We start from the raw sequence: 18,172 nt of genomic DNA on the forward strand, positions 1-18,172 counted from the left end.
GCCTCGTCTGTGACAGGGCACCTCCATGGCATCACCCAGGAGCGTGAAGCCAGCTGGCGGTGCCGGGGGGGTGGCCAGTGACCCGGACAAAATCCAGAGAAACTGGCCTTGACCAGCACAGGGTCCGCTCTCGCCTCCCCTTCTCCTGGAGGGTCCCCAGCATCTCCTAGACCTGAGGACACTAAGTGCCCACGAAGACTTGAAGGGACCCCCCCTCCCCCCTCCCACATCGAGAAGAGAACGTTTCAAAAATGTTTTTATTTAATTAAAAAAAGACAGAACTAACAACCCAAAACCAGTAGTAGGTACGGGATTCACAGGGGCTTAACTGGCGAGACACACAGGGGCAGGATGGAGAGGGCGTGGGGTCGGGGGAGTGTGGGGGGCACAGGCCACCCAGTGCCCCCGTGGGCGCAGGTCTCAGAGCGAGGGCAGGCGAGGAGGAGGGGGCAACCAGAACCTGGGGCAACGGTGGGAGAAAGGCTGTGAAGACCAGAGGCGCTGAGGTGGTTCTGCCCCCTGCTCTTCTGTCCCTCCTGTCGCTTCTTTCTACTTTCTTCGTCCCGAAAGTGGGCCCTGCGTTCTCTTCCTGGGACTGGGCAAGAGGTAGGATTCATTGGAACACAGCTTTCTCCACGAAATGATGGAAACTTCCAGGGCAGCAGGTGGGAAGGTGGCTTACGTGGAAGAAAGGACAAGGCTGCCTGCTTTTGGAAGTGACCTTGCTGGGGATGAGTCCCCAGATTTTGCCCCCATCCTTCTAGCTTGGTGGGATGGTGTCATGGCCTGGGGAGGGGGAAGGCGGGCAGGGGCAGGCCACGAGCCCGGACACTCCAGCACTCACTGCTGTACATGCTTGGACAAACCACACAAAGCCAACCTCGACGGGAGGGAAGGGTTTCGAGCAAGCGCGGAGGGGCCCCGGCACGCGGTCACTGGGGGCGGGACATGTGGAGGTCCCCTCTGGGGGCGGCGGAGGATGGCGACGACCATGACCCGGATCTGAACTCCCGGGGCCGAGTCCGCCTAGGGGGTCCACGAGCAGGTGGCTGAGGTAAGAACTTGCTTGTCACTTCTGAGTACGACAGCTACCGGGGTTGCGGACAACTGCTTCAGAGGGATTACCAGGTCTCAAAAAGTAAGAAAGGATCTGTCTTCAGAAAGCACGTGTTTATATAAAAGAGGCTCAGCTCCGTGTTCCAGAAAGCTTTCCTTCTGAGCCCGGACACGCTTCCACATTCTCTGCTTGCCTCCAGAGGGGAGAAACGGTTGGAAAAATGTCAAGCATGGAACCTGCCGCCTCACTTCCCAGGTGCTTGGCCCTTTCATCCAAACTTCCTCGCTGAGTGCTTTCGGGGCGGGGTGGGGGCAGAAGAAGTGACAGGAACAGGGGCTGAGGCAGGGGCTGCTGCCACTTTTCAAGAGGGAATTGATGTAACTGCTCTCCTGGCATTTCTGCAAGAAATCAGGATGAGTGGCCACCCCGGAAACGGGGGTTTGTTCTGATCTTCTGGTCTCTGTTCACCCTCGGGTCTCCCTTTCTTGCACAAGGTTCGGGCTCTTGTTGCCAAACAGCTGGAGGGAAGGTCTGTCCCTATGGCCCCCCAGGAGGGGCAGAGCTGCTCCTCAGGCCAGTGCGCAGAGGTGGGGGGACAAAGTAAGAGACCACCCTTCCTCTGACCCGTGGAATCTTCCTGACTCTCAAGTACAGTCAGTGACTTCTGCCCTTTCCATGTGAGGCAGAACCTTCCAGAAGCAGAGAGGAGAGCCTTTACCTCACGCCCAGGCCAGCGAAGACGCCCCCAAACCCCACGGATTCCTCCGCAGGCCTCGACGTCCCCAGGCTGAGGGAAGCGGCCCCGGACAGCACAAAGGCCAGAGCACCAGGTGGTCACAGGCTCTCTCCTCAGCGTCAGTGTTACCTCAACAAGCGGCCGCTGCCAGAGACAGACAGACAGAGAGACAGAAGGAAAGGGGGCAAGCTTCGGCTTCCTCGCCTGCGGCTCACAGACGCCAGAACCTTGGGTTCAAAAGCAGCTGACCAGCATCCAAAGGCCCCTGCGGGCCTGGTGAAGCCCGGGCAGGGAGGGAAGGCCCCGAAAGCCTGTTCTTCTGGCAGAAGATGTGTTTCCAAGAGGAGATAATGGCTCGATTTTGTTTTCCCGGGTGGGGCAAGGCTGTGCAGCCTCAGGAGAGCTCTGGGGCCTCCTGGGAGATTTCGGAACCCCGGGGCATCAAAACACCCTTTTTGGGGATAAAATCAGCCTTCTTGCTTCTGATTCCCATCTCCGGGGCTTCGCTCCAAGCCAGCCCGCGACCCATTCTGGAGACCCGGGAGGGTGGGGTTTGGCCTCAGTCTGTTGTTGGTCCGTCTTACGGGTCAGATGCCCCCTGTGGGGTCCAAGCCGCCCACCTGGGGAGAGGCCGGTGCCGAGAGGACGGGGCGGCTCACACCGGGGTGGTCCGCCGGTTGAGCATGCTGATGTGCACGTCTCCCTTCAGGTCCTGCTGGAAGAAGTCGTGCACCTGCAGGAAGCCGGCCTCCTGGTCGGGGCTGTAGCTGGCGGCCGTGGTCACCTTGAGGGGCTCCCTGGACAGCGTGTACATGGCCAGCTCGCCCATGGGAATGGCCCCGGCGATCTTGAGCCCCACCGGAGACGCGTCCCTGGACGGGGAGGCCTCGGTGGACCTGGAGCTGGACCGCGAGTGCCGTCGCCGGTACCGGTAGCTCGGCATCCTGGCGTAGGGCGACGAGGAGGGAGCCTTAAGGAACTCCCGTTTGGTCTTAAATCTCAGCTCTTTGTTTTTCTCAATGTAAATGTTTACGGCCAGGACGCCCACGGTCTCAGCCACAATGAAAGACAGGGCTCCGAAGTAAAAAGACCAGCCGTAGTTGTAATGGTTTTTTTTGTCTTCGTCGCGCTTGTCGCTGGGGTCTCCCGTGTTGCTGGAAATGTACACGATGATGCCGATGATATTACTGAGGCCTGAAAGGGAAGCAGGAGGGGGGTGGGGGTGGGGGTGGGAACAAAGGCAGAGAGAGGTTAGACCCACAGCTGGGCAGGGGCAGGTGGGTGGGGCAGGGGCTGGTGGGAGGGGCATGGGCAGGTGGGCGGGGCAGGGCTGGTGGGCGGGGCAGGGCAGGGGCTGGTGGGCAGAGTAGAAGGCAGTTGGCAGAGCAGGGTCAGATGGGTGGAGCAGGGGATGGTGGCCACTCCCCTTTTTGGTGGGTATGTCTTTGTTCTGGTTGCTAATTTTAAGTAAAAGTAGTTGATTTTGAATGGGTAATGAAGTACAGAGTTTGAGTGAGTATATAATAAAACACAGGCTCTTACTACCCAGTTCCCCTCCTAAGGCAGCTACTGTTATCTTCTCTCATATATCCTTCTCATATCCATATCCAGTCTCTCTCCCTCCCTCCATCTCTCTCTCTCTCTCTCTCTCTCTCTCTTCCATTTTTTGCTTTGCACAATGCTCTTTGGCCCCTTGCCTTTTCACTCAACTGTCTCCACCCGAGAGACAGTTCCCTATCAGGACAGGAAGAGCCATCTCTGTCTTTCTAACTGCTCGTGGCGCCAACCCCGCCGCAGGGGCATCTACCCAGGCCTCTGCTCCGGACATGCAGGTGGCTTCCAGCCCTCGGCTATGAGACAGCCTTATGTCTACACCACTCCACACACACGTGAGTAAAAATGTGATGACTTCCTTGAAGTGAAACTGCTGCCTCACCGGGTGTGTGCATTTAAAAACAAACTTTTATTTGGGGATAATTTTAGCTTTATTGAAAAGGTGTGAAGTCAGTACAGAGAGAGCCCCTTTCCAACTCCCCGTTCCGTTTTCCCCCATTAACTTCCTAGGTTACCATGTACATTTGTTACAACCAGGAAGCCCATCTGGCGTGTTACTATCCATTTACCTTCCAGACTTTCCTCGGATCTCACTGGGGTCTCCACTAATGTCCTTTTTCTGTCCCACGATCTTGAGTTGTGCTTAGTTGTGTTTGAATTCAGAGTCCCAGCCCAAGCACCCTCCATAGTGGCACAAAATGTCTCATCAGCCTATAATTCATAGTATCAAACTTCTGGATCTTTGCCAGTCTGGGAGGTGAAACCCGTTAGTGTGTTTATGTGATTTTCTCTCATTATAAGTGAGGTTGAGCAGAGCCGAGCTGCCTGGGTTTGAATCCTGGTTCTACCAACTCTCATCTCTGGCACTTTGTGCAAATTACTTACCTCTCAGGGTCCTCACGTGCAAAGTGAGAATGCCAGTGGCACGCACTACACTGGGTGGGTGTGTGGACTCAACGAGCTAATGCATACAAAGCACCGCGCCCAGCACACAGAGAGCATGCTTTGAGTTCTATTACAGTCTATTGTGTTTTATCGTAATGTGTTGTATCATCTGTGCCCTGCCCAGGTCCTCTGTCCATCTTCCTACTGCACCAATCCCAGCGTGGATGGGTTAGAGTATTTCCTGCTAAGGGCTCAGTGATCCAGCTGTAGGTCTGGACTCCTCGTCCCTTCCGCTGTGCCCCAGAAGAGCCCCCACTGACACGGGTTTTCACAATCACGGTTTGCTTCCTTCCGTCCCTCCTCTCCCTGCCTGCTGGCTTTGTCTCTCCTTCCCCTATTCTGCACAAGTCATAAGAATGCTCTGTAAATCACATCCCAACTGATTCCATGTTCCCAAAGAAGTTACCGGCGTCCTCTTCTGACTCTCCCAGCCTTTAGACCACACTTCTCCTGAGGCTCCGATCATTTCCCACCTAGAATTATGCACGGCCTGTCTCACCTCACCGCCGGGCCCTGCGCGTGAATCTGGGTCTGCGCTGCCTTGGCCCACGATCAGGGCTCCGTGATCCAGGGAATAAACGGGAACCAACGAACAGCCCCTTGCTTGCCTGCACGGCCATTGTGTTACCTCGCTGCCACGTCCTCTCCTCTGTGGCTAGACCTGTGCTTTCAGCTGAGTGTCTCTGCACCCCGGGCGCCACAGCCCCTCTGGAGACCCAGGGCATCTGGAGATGCCTTTGAGAAGGTTCCTCCGGGGGGAACAGGCAGTGCAGGGGGCAGCACGCTTTAGAGGCTGACAGCCCTGGGCTCAGCCTGTCTTTGCCGCCGGGTGACTTCAGGGAAACCGCCTGGGGCACGTGACCACCTCCTCAGGAGCTGGGGTGATGGGGGTGCACTTCCTCGGGAAAGGAAAGGGGACGGGATTCAAACGGCACAGCAGGATTCAAGTCCACACCTTGAGCGATCTGCCTGCTTGGAGGAGGAGAGAGAATGGGGTGTGTCCCTGCCTTCCTGCCTTGGCGCCCGTTCTGGGCTAAGGTGAGGAGAAGGGACAGGACGGGGACCTGGCCACGAAGGAGCATCCTGCTTCTCCCTAAGGAGATCCTCCTTCTCAACACATGCTCACACACACTCACACACACACACATGCTCACACACACATGCTCACACACACGCTCACGCACACGCACACACACACCCCGCAGATGCGCGCGCACACACACACACACACACATCCCGCAGATGCACACATGCACACTCACACACACACACACACTCACACATACATCCCCCGCAGATGCACACACACATATATTTACTGCCCTGGAAGGAGACAAAGACTGAAGTGGGCCGGGAGAAAAAGCACAGGAATGGCAGCCAGGAACCCTGGCCCTGAGATTCTGAGCCGGTCCCTGAGTTGCTGTGGCCCGCAGTTCCGCGATGCAAACGGCAGTCACCTTCCTTCTCCAAGAGAAGCCATGAAAAGAGACGGGGATGAGATGACCTCTGGGGACTTACGTGGGCCGCGCAGCTCGCAGGCCCCTTCCTGGGCCAGTGAAGGACGCCCGGCCCCGTGGCTGGGAGTCTCACTGCCACCCCCATGGTGCCACTGGGCTGACTTAGGGTTCAGAGACCAGGCACGGGACCCTCGCGCCGCTCTGCCTCACGGGTCCAGTGTGAGAACAAGGCTCTTGGAAAGCGAGAACGCCGTTAGGACAGTGCAAGGAGCTTTGATGACAGTTCAGGAAAGAGCTGCGGGCGGAGCTGTGACATTGCTCACGCTGATACACGGGGACGAGGCCTATGAAGTCAGCGGCTCCCGCCGCAGCACGACCAGCCCTGCTGCACCGTCTTCATCCCGCCGGGCCGCCCGGAGTCTTGAGGACGCCACTGGCCGAGCTTGGCCCCTCAGACGCCCCTCCACGCCCCCAGCCCCAGCGACTCAGGCCACTGGGTTCTCCCCTGGACCAGGCGTGAGCTCTGACCCGCCTCCGGCCTGCAGCGCGGTGTGTGTGGCTAGGCTCAGAGGAGCGACGGTGTCAGGCCCTTTCGGACCCACTGGGCAGGAAGCGGGTTACTCTCACCTGCAGCTCTGGGGACTGCAGAGGTGCTGTTGCCTGCCTCGGAGCCAGGAGACTCGGGCGGTCAGGGTGGGCAGGTGGGGCTGCCCCCTCGCTCACCCTGCCCCGGGCGCGCGGGCTCCTCTGCTCCTGCACCCGCGCCGGCCCTGTGCCCCCCCCCCCCCCCCGTCTTCTCCGGGTCAACTCCTTCAGGCCTTGGCCCCTGAGCGTCCCTCCAAGGACCGCCCGACCCCCAGCTCAGCCAGCTCCCCGACGGGGGCTTTTGAGGCACCAGCGCTGCCCCCCTGTGGCCTTCCGCGCACCGGGGCTAGTTATTCTTATTTTTAATTGAGATGGAATTCCCGCAATGTAAAATTAACCCTTTAAAGTGCACAATTTAGTGGCATTTAGTTCATTCACAGTGTTGTGCAACCACCACCTCCGCGTGTTCCAGAACATTTTCATCACCCAGGAGGAGACCCCGTACCTGTTAAGCAGCTGCTCCCCACTCCCTGCCCGGCACCCTGGACTTCTGACCTGCGTCACCCGCGGCGACGTTGCGATCTGCCCCCCGTCATCCCCGCCGCGCGCCGCAGGCGAGTGGTCTGTGCAGCGGGGACCAGAGCGGACGGCTCACCTGCGGCCACAAAGAGGATGCCGGCGCTGAGGACGATGTTGTTCTTGCGGCTGTGGAGTCTCCCGGCGCCGATGCAGAGCCCACCGAGCAGGAGGAGGACGGTGCTGAGGATGGGGAAGACGCTGGAGGCGCGCACGAGGCCTGGCCGGCGGGAGACACAGAGAGAGGGCCGTGGGGCTGGCCATCCTCCCGGCCTGGCCGTGGGCGTCGGCCCCGAAGCTCTCAAGGCCCTTCCGCTGACTTTGAAGATTCCCATCCCGCCCTGGAGGCCCGAGGTGGGTAGGGAGCTGGGGTGGGGCAGGGTGGACCACCAAGTGATGGCCCCGGCCTGCTGGTCAGTCCCCCTGGGCGCCACGTGGCCTGGAAGCACATCTGCCCACGTCTCAGGCTCTCCCTGGACGTGGGCCCCGCTTCTGCCAGCAGGACGGGGGGAGACCCCCTCAGCGCCACCAGGGAGACCACAGCAACAGGCACGAAAACACTGTCAGACGGCCCGTCACAGCTCGTGGACCCCGTCTCCGTGAAGCCTCCGGGATGCTGGGAGCGGATCCAAGAGAGGCAGCTCGGATGGGCGGCCGAGGGCACGGGCTTTGCCTTCGGTGGGGCTGGGTACCCTGCTTTGTGACACGCTGGCTGTGTGGCCTTGGCCAAGGTGGGGCCTCCCTAACACTGGGTTTCCCTAGTAGTGGAATGCAGTTCATAACAGGCCTACGTCTAGGGTGGGTTCTGCACACCTAACAGGCTTGTTTAGCAAAGGCCCTGCTCACAACACACACTCCTTAAGTGACAGCCTTGATCTCCCATCTCCGTCAACACCAGCGTTATCACCCCAGACCTCGTGAGGTCACCGAGGAGGAGGTGGCTGGACCGAGGAGCACGTCCACGGACTGCGGGGTCCCCCAGAGCCAGATCTGCAGCTGTGCACTGCCCAGCGGGGCGACCAGGGCAGCTAGCTTCAGACCACTTCACTCCCCTCTTTTATAACCTGGGGAGAGTAGTAATACCTACCTGTAGGGGTTGAACTCTGGCCTCCCAAAATCTATGTCCACATTCTAACTGCTGGTACCTATGAGTGTGACCAGATTTGGAGAAAAGTCTTTGCAGCTGTGAGTAAGTTAAGGCTCTTGAGATGACACCGTCCTAGATTACGGTGGGCCCTAAGTCTAGTGACAAGCGCCCTAATATGAAGAGGAAGCGACACAGCAGAAGAGCCCATGGGGGGAAGCCATGTGAGGACGGAGGCAGAGGAAAGAATGATACAGCTCAAGACAAGGATGCCGGGGCTGCCAGAGCTGGAAAAGGCGGGAAAGATTCTCCCCTAGAGGCTCTGGAGGGAGCACAGCCCTGGCAACGGCTGAGTGAAGACGTCTGGCCTCCACTCTGTGTGAGGGTAAATTTCTGTTGTTCTAAGCCCCCCAGTTTGTGGTGATTTATTACAGCAGCCTTAGGAAAAGAATACACTACCTGCAAGTGTTGTGATGAGAATCTGGTGGAATAAGGTACATCAGGTGCTTAGCAGGGCCCTAGGGGATGCGGGTCCCCCTTCCTGAGCATCTGGCTGGGAGAGGAGGCAGGAGGAAGGGAAGGGGCACGCGAGCAGAGCCCCGAGCTCGGCCTCCCAGCCCAGGAGAAATCCCGGCTCCGTGGACCCTGGGGGCACTGGCATGCCCCCCTCCAGAGCCAGCTGAGTTCGTTTGCGGCCTTTCAGCCTCTGAAGGCAGCGTTTGTCTCCCTGTTTGTAAGCCCACCAGTGTGTGCCCTGCTGCACAGAGAGGGGCTTGTCCGGGGCATTGAATGAAGCTCTTCTCTCCGCCTCCCCCTCCTCCTCCCTCTGCCTTCTCACAGCCGCAGGTTTTGGGCGGAGGTTTCCTGTGGGCTTTTGAAATGCGCCTCTGATCTGTGCAGGCCCGCAAAGGGGGACCGGGTCCCCCTCGATGCCCTCGTTCTGCAGGTGGGTCAGAGGGGTTGCAGGGAGGGAAGCCTGGAGCCTCTAACATCTCCGAGGTCGGGCCTGGCCCAGAGCCGTCCATCCTGCCCACGTAAGTCACGTGAGCACCATCCTTTGCCACGTGGGCTCACCCGGAGCTCTAGACATGCAGGCACCAACCGCGGTGCAGGCTGGGCCTTGCACAGAGCGGGGCTGAGGTCCAGCCCACGGCCCTGTGGCTACATCAAGCTCTGGCAAGGATCTGTGTTTGCCCAGAGGGGGGGCATCTCCTCACTCGCCCTCAGGCTCGCCGTGGGCTCCCAGCAGCCCTGACACCAGCATTCTGGGGTCAGCACAGAAACCACCCACCAAACCCAAAATGCGGCGCCTGGAGAAGGGGGACCAGGCCCAGGGCAAGAGGGACGGGAACCCCTGAGGCCAGCGGGGTCAACAGAGGGAAATGGCAGGGAATCAGGGAAACTCAGGCCGGATGGCCGCAGTGACCACGACCTTGCTCTGTCCTGGAATGTTGCCCACCCCCTCTGGCTCCAAGCTCACAGGTGCCTGCACTGCGGGGCTCGATTTCAGGGCCAATTCTCGCTGTTTCTGCAGCCCGAGCGCCAAACCACCTCCCTGATGGAGAGTCAGCTCTGCCCTCCCCACCACCTCCACCGGCAGCCGAGATCACAGGCCCCGAAGCCGTCACCCCTTCTCTTCCTTGGGCTCCTTAATGAACCCCGCTGGCCCCCTGCAGTGCACAACTGAGGAGACATTTCCTTCCCAAATGAGCTTTGATTGCTGATGTGCAGCTGCCATCATTTTATTTGGGGAAATCGCTGCTGGGGCCCTCCCAGCCCTCACGCCCTGCCCGGGGCACCGCCGGTGGGGTCTGAGGACAGCAGGAGCCTGAGGCTGGATTGGTGAGCGTGCAGCACACGCTTGGTTTGCCCCTCCCGGACCTCGGACCACCTCTCTCCATCCTGCTCTGGGCCCTGGGAGGCTGAGGCCAGGGGCCGGGTCATCGGGGTCCCCTGACTCCGGCTTTGGGAGGAGAGTGCAGGGGACACGGTTACTCCCCCGGCTTCCTTCCTGCAGGTGAGGACGAGGAAGAGGCGGCTGCACCCCGTCATAAAGGCCACAGCCCCTGCCAGGCCGCCTGTCCTTGCAGCTCCCCTGGCACAAGTGTCCACACCTGCCTCTCCCACCTGTTCAGGCCGAGGGCTGTACGGGGTCCTTCTGTTGCTAGCTGCGGTGTGTTCACCGCCCCTTGTAGGTTTCCCTCAGCCCCGCCCACACCTCTGTAATTAGTCCTTCACTGAATGCCCTTCCTTCATCCATCCGAGCACCCCCTCTGCTTCCTGCTGGGACCCCAGGAAGCCACATCGTCTGACCTCTGGGCCGATGTGCCACAAGGCCCATCCAGAAAGAGATCCCAGCACTCTGGGGACCATGAAGGGGAAGGGCAGGGGAGCAAAGAGGCAGAGCCCGCGCCAATTAACCTCAGGCAAGTTCACGTGGGAAGTGGGGAGGGAATGGCGTGTTTCTCCAGGAGCTGCTTCCGCGCAGTCCCAAGGTGACCAGGGAAGCAAATCTGCCCTCAGAGCCTCGGGGACCATCTGACTGCCCTGGGGCGGCAAACAAGGGGAGGTCCCGCGTCAGGGCTGGCTTTCACCAGCCACCGCCCCAGATGGCTGTGCAGGCCACGCACCATGCAACTCACAGAGTGTTATGTATACGCTAGTCTATGCAAATGACAGCCCTTGAGTTGTGCAGTGTGCAACCTGCACAACCATCTGTGGCGGGCCTATGGACTATCATTTGCTGGGTTCAGTGGTGGCCTGCAGAAAGCAGAAAGAGAGTACAGGCGTGAGGAAGGGGAGAAGGTGAGGGAGGAGGAATGGGGGCAGATCTGGCTAAATTATTTCAGGTTCTGGGCCTGGCCAGAGCAGCCTGACGCTGCCCCAGGCTCCAGGGGAACCACACGCTGTTCTACTTCACTAGATGACTCAGAACCAAAATCCTTTCTCTTAGAAAAGAACGATCCATAAGCAGGTGCAGAGTGAACTCTGCTCCCTCTGAGGACACTGGTATCGATTCTCCATAAATGAAGCTGGCCTGAGCCCCTGGGGGAGCTGCTGGGAGCAGCTCTGCGTGCGTCTTGGCTCATGCAAAAGGGGAAAATGACTTCAAAACGGTGCCGTTTTTTCCATTTCCAGGTTCCTCCCCAGGCTGAGGCTCCATCCTGTCTCCCAGGGAGGTGCCCACGGACGAGATCTGGATTTAGGGTGTGGGGCTGGGTTTGTCCTTTGAGTTCCGGGTTCCAGTCTGGGGGCCAGCCCCGCTGCAGGACCCGGGCAGGGGCAGCTCATGGGCTCTACCAGTCTGTGCCGGAGACACTTAGGGCCACATACCCGAGGCCGGTCCCGGCACCTTCCTCACTTTCTCCCACAGGCTGCCTGGCACCCAATGGCTGTTTCAGCGCGTGACTTAATCTGATTTTTCAAGACTAGAATGCTGGGTGCAGATGGGGAGGGGTGGGTAGGTCCAGGGCTGGCCGGGCCGTGTGCTTGGGGTGTCACAGCCCCCAGGATGCTGGGCCCGGGCAAGCCTACGTCCTGACCTCTGGACCAGCCACAGCAATCAGTTCCTCTGAAGACAGCGGCCCTGGGGAGCAGGGATTCCCCACCCTCACTCCATCTTCCCGGGCCGCAGCCGGGCGTGGTCCTATCAGCCAAGTAACTCCACCGGGACACCCAGCACATCGCGGCAACCGTGAACAACACTCCATCCTCTGGACTAACAATTCGGAATCAGAAAGGGAGGGAGGGGAGCACCCAGGGACCGGCCCCCTCCACCCCCACGGGGCCCATCGGCCTCCCCGCCACCGGCTCCCGCTGCACCCACGGAGGAAGCGGGGGGTCGCCGGCACTCACGCAGGAGATACTCCGAGCTGTCGTGGTCGTAATCGTTGTCCTCCGGGAAGTGGTTGATGCGGAAGCAGTGCCCCTTATAGACCCCTGCGGGGAGCGAGGGAAAGAAGGGCGTTAAGTGTTCCGCGGGCTCCACGTCCTTGCGCCCCAGACTCGCCGGCCGGGTGTGCCTGGCTCTGGGCGTGGAGGGCGCAGAAGGGCCGCTCCGATGGGGCGTGGGGCGCAGAGGAGCGCTCAGCGGGGGACGCGCCCCAGGCTGACCGCACCGTTACGCTCCGCGTCTGGACACCCGCGAGAGTGAGGGGCACCAGGACACGGGGACAAGAGGCCTCAAGCAGAACATCCTGGGCCAGCAGGACCCAAGGGGACTGCGGAGCCAAGGCTCGAAAAGTGACAAAGACCTTCCCAGCGGGATGGCGGAGGGGCCAGCCGGGCAGAGGCGGGGCTGTGAAGAGGCAGGGCTGGGGCCGTGTGTCTGGGGAGGGTGGGAAGTCCAGTGCGGCCAGAGGTGAGAAGGACCCGCGCAGGGAGAGGGGCCGTGGGCCAGGATGAGATCTGCCGCCCACCTCCCTGCGGCAGTGTCCGTCTGTCTGTCTGTCTCCCCTTCTCCCGCGAGCACACAGTTACGGTGAATCTCTCCTAAGTTACAGGCCGAATCTGCACACGGTCGGCAACGTGACTGTAATCCCCTCACTCGGTGTGATAGAAGGAAGAGAAACTTCCGGAAAGGCCCAGACCCTCTCCTGCCCGGTTTCCCTCCCCGCTCAGAGAAGTAGCCTTCGCGGGACACCCTGAGTAGCTTAGTGACGGCAGGAGGACTGCCCAGTCCTCCCTTCTGGAATCTTCCACCAGCTCTCCCAGCGCCTGCTCCCCTGCAGTGTGGGAGTGCCCGGGGCAGAAGCGGACACAGGTCGGGGGGCACAGGGTGCCGGGCTCTGTCCTGCCAGCCCACCCCTCACGCCCAGGCCGGCCCCCCGGCCCTACAAGGAGCTCGTTCTGACCCCCGCACGGGCCCACCTGCTTTCAGCTGGAGGCCGTTCTCGTTCTGCAGCTGCTGCTGAGCGACTCGCTGACCCTCCCACGTCCCGGCCGGGCCTCCTGGTCGGGCACACGGTGCAGGAAGCAGGGCCCGCGCCAGGCCAGGCTCCGTCCCCGTCCTTCCCAGGGAGAAGGGCCTCGACGAGCTGGGGGCACCTGCAGCGCCTCCCGTTTACCAGTCAGCTGCCCCCCAGCCTCCCCTCAGCTGGGCCCATGAGCTGCTGCCTTCAGAGAGCTCGGGGGCTGGTCTCCAGGCCACTGCTGGGCAGGCTGGGTTTGGTCAGGGACAGTGGGGGACAGTCTGAGGGTGTCAGAGGTGGCGCCTTGAGTGGGATATGCTTCCACAGTGTCGTCTGAGCCGGGTCAAGTGTGAGCGTTTTAGCTTCCTGCCTCAGTCTCCTGCTCTGGAGAATGGGGACAACCACAGGCCCCCTCTAGGGATCTCGGGAGAGTCATGTGAGACGCTACTGAAAGGCACTTCAATGATTCTTGGCCGGCGCTGACGGCTCAGGGGAGATTTGCTGCTTTGGGACGCAGACGTCACCCACCCTTTGCTCCATGGCTCTTACTCTGGTGGAGAGCCCTGAGTACCTGTGAGCCAGAGGAAGGAGCCCAGGGCAGGCTGGTGTCAGGATGGCCAGAGCAGGCCGCACCCCAGATTCAGGACGTTCGTGGAGATGCCGAGCAAGCGTCTTCCAGGCATGGCTGGGCGAGGTGGTGCCCTCTGCCCTTCTTCCCTCTCCCCCTGCACACTTTTGGGGCTACTTTACAGGTCTAAACAAAATCACCAAGTCCCCCGCGCTTGTGGGAACAGTCAAACATTAAGAGGCTGAAAAAGAAGTAAATAATCTCTCTTCAGAGTTGATCTCCGGGGTCGACAGTCGGCTGTGCGTCTTCCCACGTGTGCACGTGCGTGAGGCTCCCCCTGTTTTTTAAAAATTAATCTTTTTACTTGGAGATAATTGTAGATTCACACGCAGTTGTGAGAAACACTGCAGGGCGATCCCGTGTACCTTTCACCCGGTTTCCCGGATGAGAACATCCCAACCAGGATCCTGACATGCTACAGTCAGGAACATTCTACCACCTGGAGGATCCCTCGTGTTGCCCTTTTATAGCCACACCCACCTCCTCCCGGTCCCCAGCCTCTGGCCCTGACCCGGGGCAACCACTAAGATGATCTCCATTTGCACAGTTTTGTCATTTCAAGAAGGTTCTATACATGGAATCTTACAGCATGTAACCTGTTGGGCTGGTCTCTTCCACTCAGCATAATTCTCTCGAGAGTCACCAAGTTGTGGTAAGTATCAATAGTTTGCTCCTTCTGACTGCTGAGCAATATTCCACAGCACGGATGTACTAGAGTTCATGACCTCTGGATTGTGTCCAGCGATTACACCTGTGGTTTCCAGCTATTTCCAATAACGCTGCTATGAACAGGTTTTGGGATGAACCTAACTCTTCATTTCTCCGGGCTAAATGCCCAGGAGAGTAATTGCTGGGTGACGTGACGGCTGCGTGTTTGTTATAAGGGACTACCAAGCTGGTTTCCATGATGGTTATAGCCCTTATTCTGAAAAAGGAATAATACAATACACTTTACTCTGTAACCTACTTTTTTCATGTAATAATGTATACACACTTCTCTAGGTCAATACCTATAGATTTTAAAAACTTGTTTGTTTTTAATTAAAAAAATAATAAGTTGATACTAATCCAAAAGTTGCTGGCAATCTTAGAAGGAAATAGCACAGGGACTAGGGAAGTAAAGCTTTTGTTCCACCACTGACCATGCTAAAACAATGCTTTGCCAGGAAACCACATATTTACATATTCGATCAGAAAACAAAGCAGGTTTTGAAACTAGCTTGCATGTAGACACGTTAGTTCCAAATGCCCTTCCAATGTATTTTGCGAACCTCCACTCTGCATTTAGGGTGCTATTTTCTATTTGATAGAAACTGTAAATAGGGATCACACTGCCCAACATATTAGCAGATTTTCTGACACATTCTTCTTAGTGGCTGCGTAACCATGCGTACTTATGGCTCATCGATCCAACTATACGATAGGAAGAGACATTTCCCTTTCTCGGGGCCGTGTGTACACACTGCAGATCCCACGGCCCGGGATTCTGCTCAGAGCGTGCTGACAGCCCGCTCTCCCGCGTCCCCGCCCCCGCCCCTCCTCTGCTTTCCTAACTCCCCTCCGTTCCTCCTTCCACACCAAGCTTTTGTGCACAGACTGAAGGAACGAGCATTGCCTTGGGTTAAACTGTGTCCCCCCTGCACCCCACCTCTCCCCCCGGAAAACTCATGTTGGAGTCCTAACCCCTGGTCCCTGTGAATGGGACCTTATTTGGAAACAGGATTTTGAAGATGGAATCAAGTTAAGATGAGGTCACACTAACTTAGGGTGGCCCTAAATCCAGTGACTGGTGTCCCTATAGGAAGAGGGAAACCTGGACCCAAGGGAAAAGGCCGTGTGAAGACAGAGGCAGAGGTTGGAGTGATGCGTCTACACGCCGGGGGATGGCAGGGATCGCGGGCAACCAGCCAAAGCTAGGAAGAGGCAAGGAAGGAACGTACCCAGAGTCTCAGAGAGGGCAGGGCCCTGCTGACACCCTGATTTCGGACTTCGGGCCTCCAGAACTGTGCGACAACTGTATTCTGTTGTTCCAAACCTCCTGGTTCGTGATGGTCTGTTCCAGCGGCCCCAGGACACTAACACAGGAGCACTGCTGGGTGAGAGGAAATGCAACACGCCTCGTTCACTCACTGGGGGCCAGCCTTGCAGGAAGGCAAGCAGACGTGCTGGCCCTGCCTGCTCCTCTGTCAGCGGCAGGGGCCCCCACGCGATGTTCAGGAAGCTGCGTGTACTGCATCCGCAAAAGCATCTTCCTGTTGCAACAAGACTCGTGCAGTCTCTCAGGCTCACGCTTCCAAAGCCCCTGGAGCAGGTTCCCCACCAGGGACTCGAATCCTCTCCCTGTACCCTCCAGCTAGCGACAGGGACCTCGCCACCTCCCACCCAAGGCCTTGTTTCCAAACAGCTTTAACTTCCAGTTCCTGAGAGGTTGTCCGCCTCCACAAGACCCTATCCACGGGTATTACTTATAATCCCTGGGAATAAAAGAACCATCCTATCGTGCGTCAACCCTTCAAGCCACTGAAGAGAGGAATTGTATCCAACAGGATGAAGGACAAGCTAGTTTCCAGCCATCCAGGGTTTGCGCAAAAAGTGGGGCCCAAGGTCGAGGATGAGAGGAGGCTGGCAAGCTGCCAGCAGTCGGGACCAGACGCGTCCCCCGGCCCCAGTCTAAAGAAGTGGGGTCTGAGGAGGAGGAGGGCGCCTCGAGCAGAGAACGTGGGTACCTCCCCTAAACGAGCGTCCTCTCTAGGTCCACTATCCCCATTTACTTCAGCCGTTTCTTTACTGATGCTTCCAAGACCCTCGCCCGGCCCCGCCCGCTGCTCTGGGTCAGCCCCGGAGCGCAGCCCTGCCCCTCCTCTTCTCGGGGTCCCGGCTTCTGTTCTCGGGACCCGCTCTTCCTGGACTCGGCCTCCCAGGATGTGTTCATGAGTGGCCTCACCTCCCCCAACCTGTTCAGTTGGACTAAAGTCCTTTAGTCTGAAGGACTTCACATCTATCCCTGTCAAATTGAATTTTGTGAGTGTTGGCCTCAAGGCATTTAATAGGGGAGAAAATTAACGGCTGATGTGAGAAGAGAGAACGCCATTTCCCATCCGTTTCACACGTGCTCTCTCGGTAATTGGGCCATTTGCTGCGTTATCTGCTAAGTGATGAGCAGGGGGGGCGGCTAATTTGGAGATCCCAGACGGACCACACAGCGGGAATGCCGCAGCACTCCCGGGGTCGTGGCCTGTGCTCCCGGGGACACGGGGGTCCTCTCCTTTCGCGGGACAGGGAACCACTGCGTGAAGAGACTTCTTGAGACACGTGGCCCCAGACGAGTTACTTCTTCATCTGTTAAAGCTCGGGAACTGGGCCCAAAGGCGTCCCTCCTGCTCTAAGATTCTAGGACTATTTTGTGTGCCGATGTTAACATATCCATTCATCTACATACATCATACTAGAGGTATTTCTCTAAGCCTAGGAAACATCTGGAAAGAAATATCCTAAAAGGTGTCCACTGTTTCATTTCTCGGTGAATTCAGATTTTCCTCTTTACATTTTCTCTGTATTTTCTAAATTTTCTACAGTGTCTGAAAATGAACCAATGAGGTTTATTGAAAGAAAGAAAAGAAACTGGATCTTTGACTCCAGGGAAAACGTGGGGCTGTGTCTGAAGTGACTGCAGGGCCGCCCAGATGTGGAGGCTGGTGAGTGGCGGGTGACCCGCCGGGGGGACGTGTGTGTGGGTGACGTTTGCCCCCGTGGGGGAACATCCCCATTGCTTGCCTCTGGGCGGTGACGGTTGTGCCCTGGGGTTACGCCCTGATAGACCGCGAGGGTGACCGACCCCCAGGACTCAGGCGGTGACGGGCACGTAGGACTTTCAGTGCTAAACCCAGGAAAGTCGCAGGCAAACCAGGACGAGTTGGTTACCCTGTGAGTCATTTCAGGGTGTGACAGAAGCCTCCATAACAGGCCGCCTCAGAGGTCGGTCGCAGTTAGGGGAGCGCTGGAGAAAAGGATGTTGGACGGTGACTTGATAATAATGGCGATCTTCGTGTCATCCCTACGGCTGCTCGCAAAGCGCTCCCACAGGCACGGCGTCTCCCGCTCCTCCCAAGCACGGAAGCAGCGTCGGTGCCGGCTGAGCGCACAGACGCCCCGGGCCCACCTCTCACTTCTCTGCCCACCTTTATCCCAGCCGCTCCTCAAAGCCGCGACCAGCTCCCTGTGGCATCACCTGCCCGAACCTCGACTCAGCTGCTCCAGTTGCTTCTTGCTTTTTTGCCCGCGGTACCGGGTAGGTCACCTGGGGGGAGCTGCACACACACTCACTTGCTTGCGGAGCTGGAGGTTTGGGGGGCGAGGGCCCCCCAGCACCGGGGTGACCTTGGAGCAGGAGGGCGGCAGCCGGCAGCTAGGCGTTCCCATCCTCCACCCATTCTACCTGCTTCTGGGGGCGCGTCCCGGCAGGACCAGACCAGTGATGGTCAGCTCAGGGCCGCCCCTCGCACCGCCTTTCCCTCTACCTGGGTTCCCTCTCCCACCCTCCCCCAGGCCCGCTCCCCAGGACGGCCACCCGGGACACCCCGCCTGCACACAGGCCCTGGCTTGGGCTCAGATGAAAGCTGGCCCATCAGCCCATCTCATCT

At 58.7% G+C, this 18,172-nt stretch overlaps 1 protein-coding gene across 1 annotated transcript in view; it reads right to left on the minus strand.

Moving 5' to 3' along the window:
- Nucleotides 1-243: 243 nt before the first annotated feature.
- CACNG4 (calcium voltage-gated channel auxiliary subunit gamma 4) overlaps nt 244-18,172 on the minus strand; it is a 57,287-nt gene continuing 39,358 nt past the window's right edge. The window contains exons 2-4 of the mRNA XM_059908018.1: nt 11,850-11,933; nt 6,990-7,130; nt 244-2,987 (exon numbers count right to left, since the gene is read on the minus strand). Coding sequence (XP_059764001.1) covers nt 2,449-2,987; nt 6,990-7,130; nt 11,850-11,933 — 764 coding nt within the window. The 3' untranslated portion in view covers nt 244-2,448. The remainder of the gene's footprint in view (nt 2,988-6,989; nt 7,131-11,849; nt 11,934-18,172) is intronic.

Source organism: Balaenoptera ricei, chromosome 20 (assembly GCF_028023285.1).
Source record: "Balaenoptera ricei isolate mBalRic1 chromosome 20, mBalRic1.hap2, whole genome shotgun sequence".
Classification (NCBI taxonomy): Eukaryota; Metazoa; Chordata; class Mammalia; order Artiodactyla; family Balaenopteridae; genus Balaenoptera; species Balaenoptera ricei.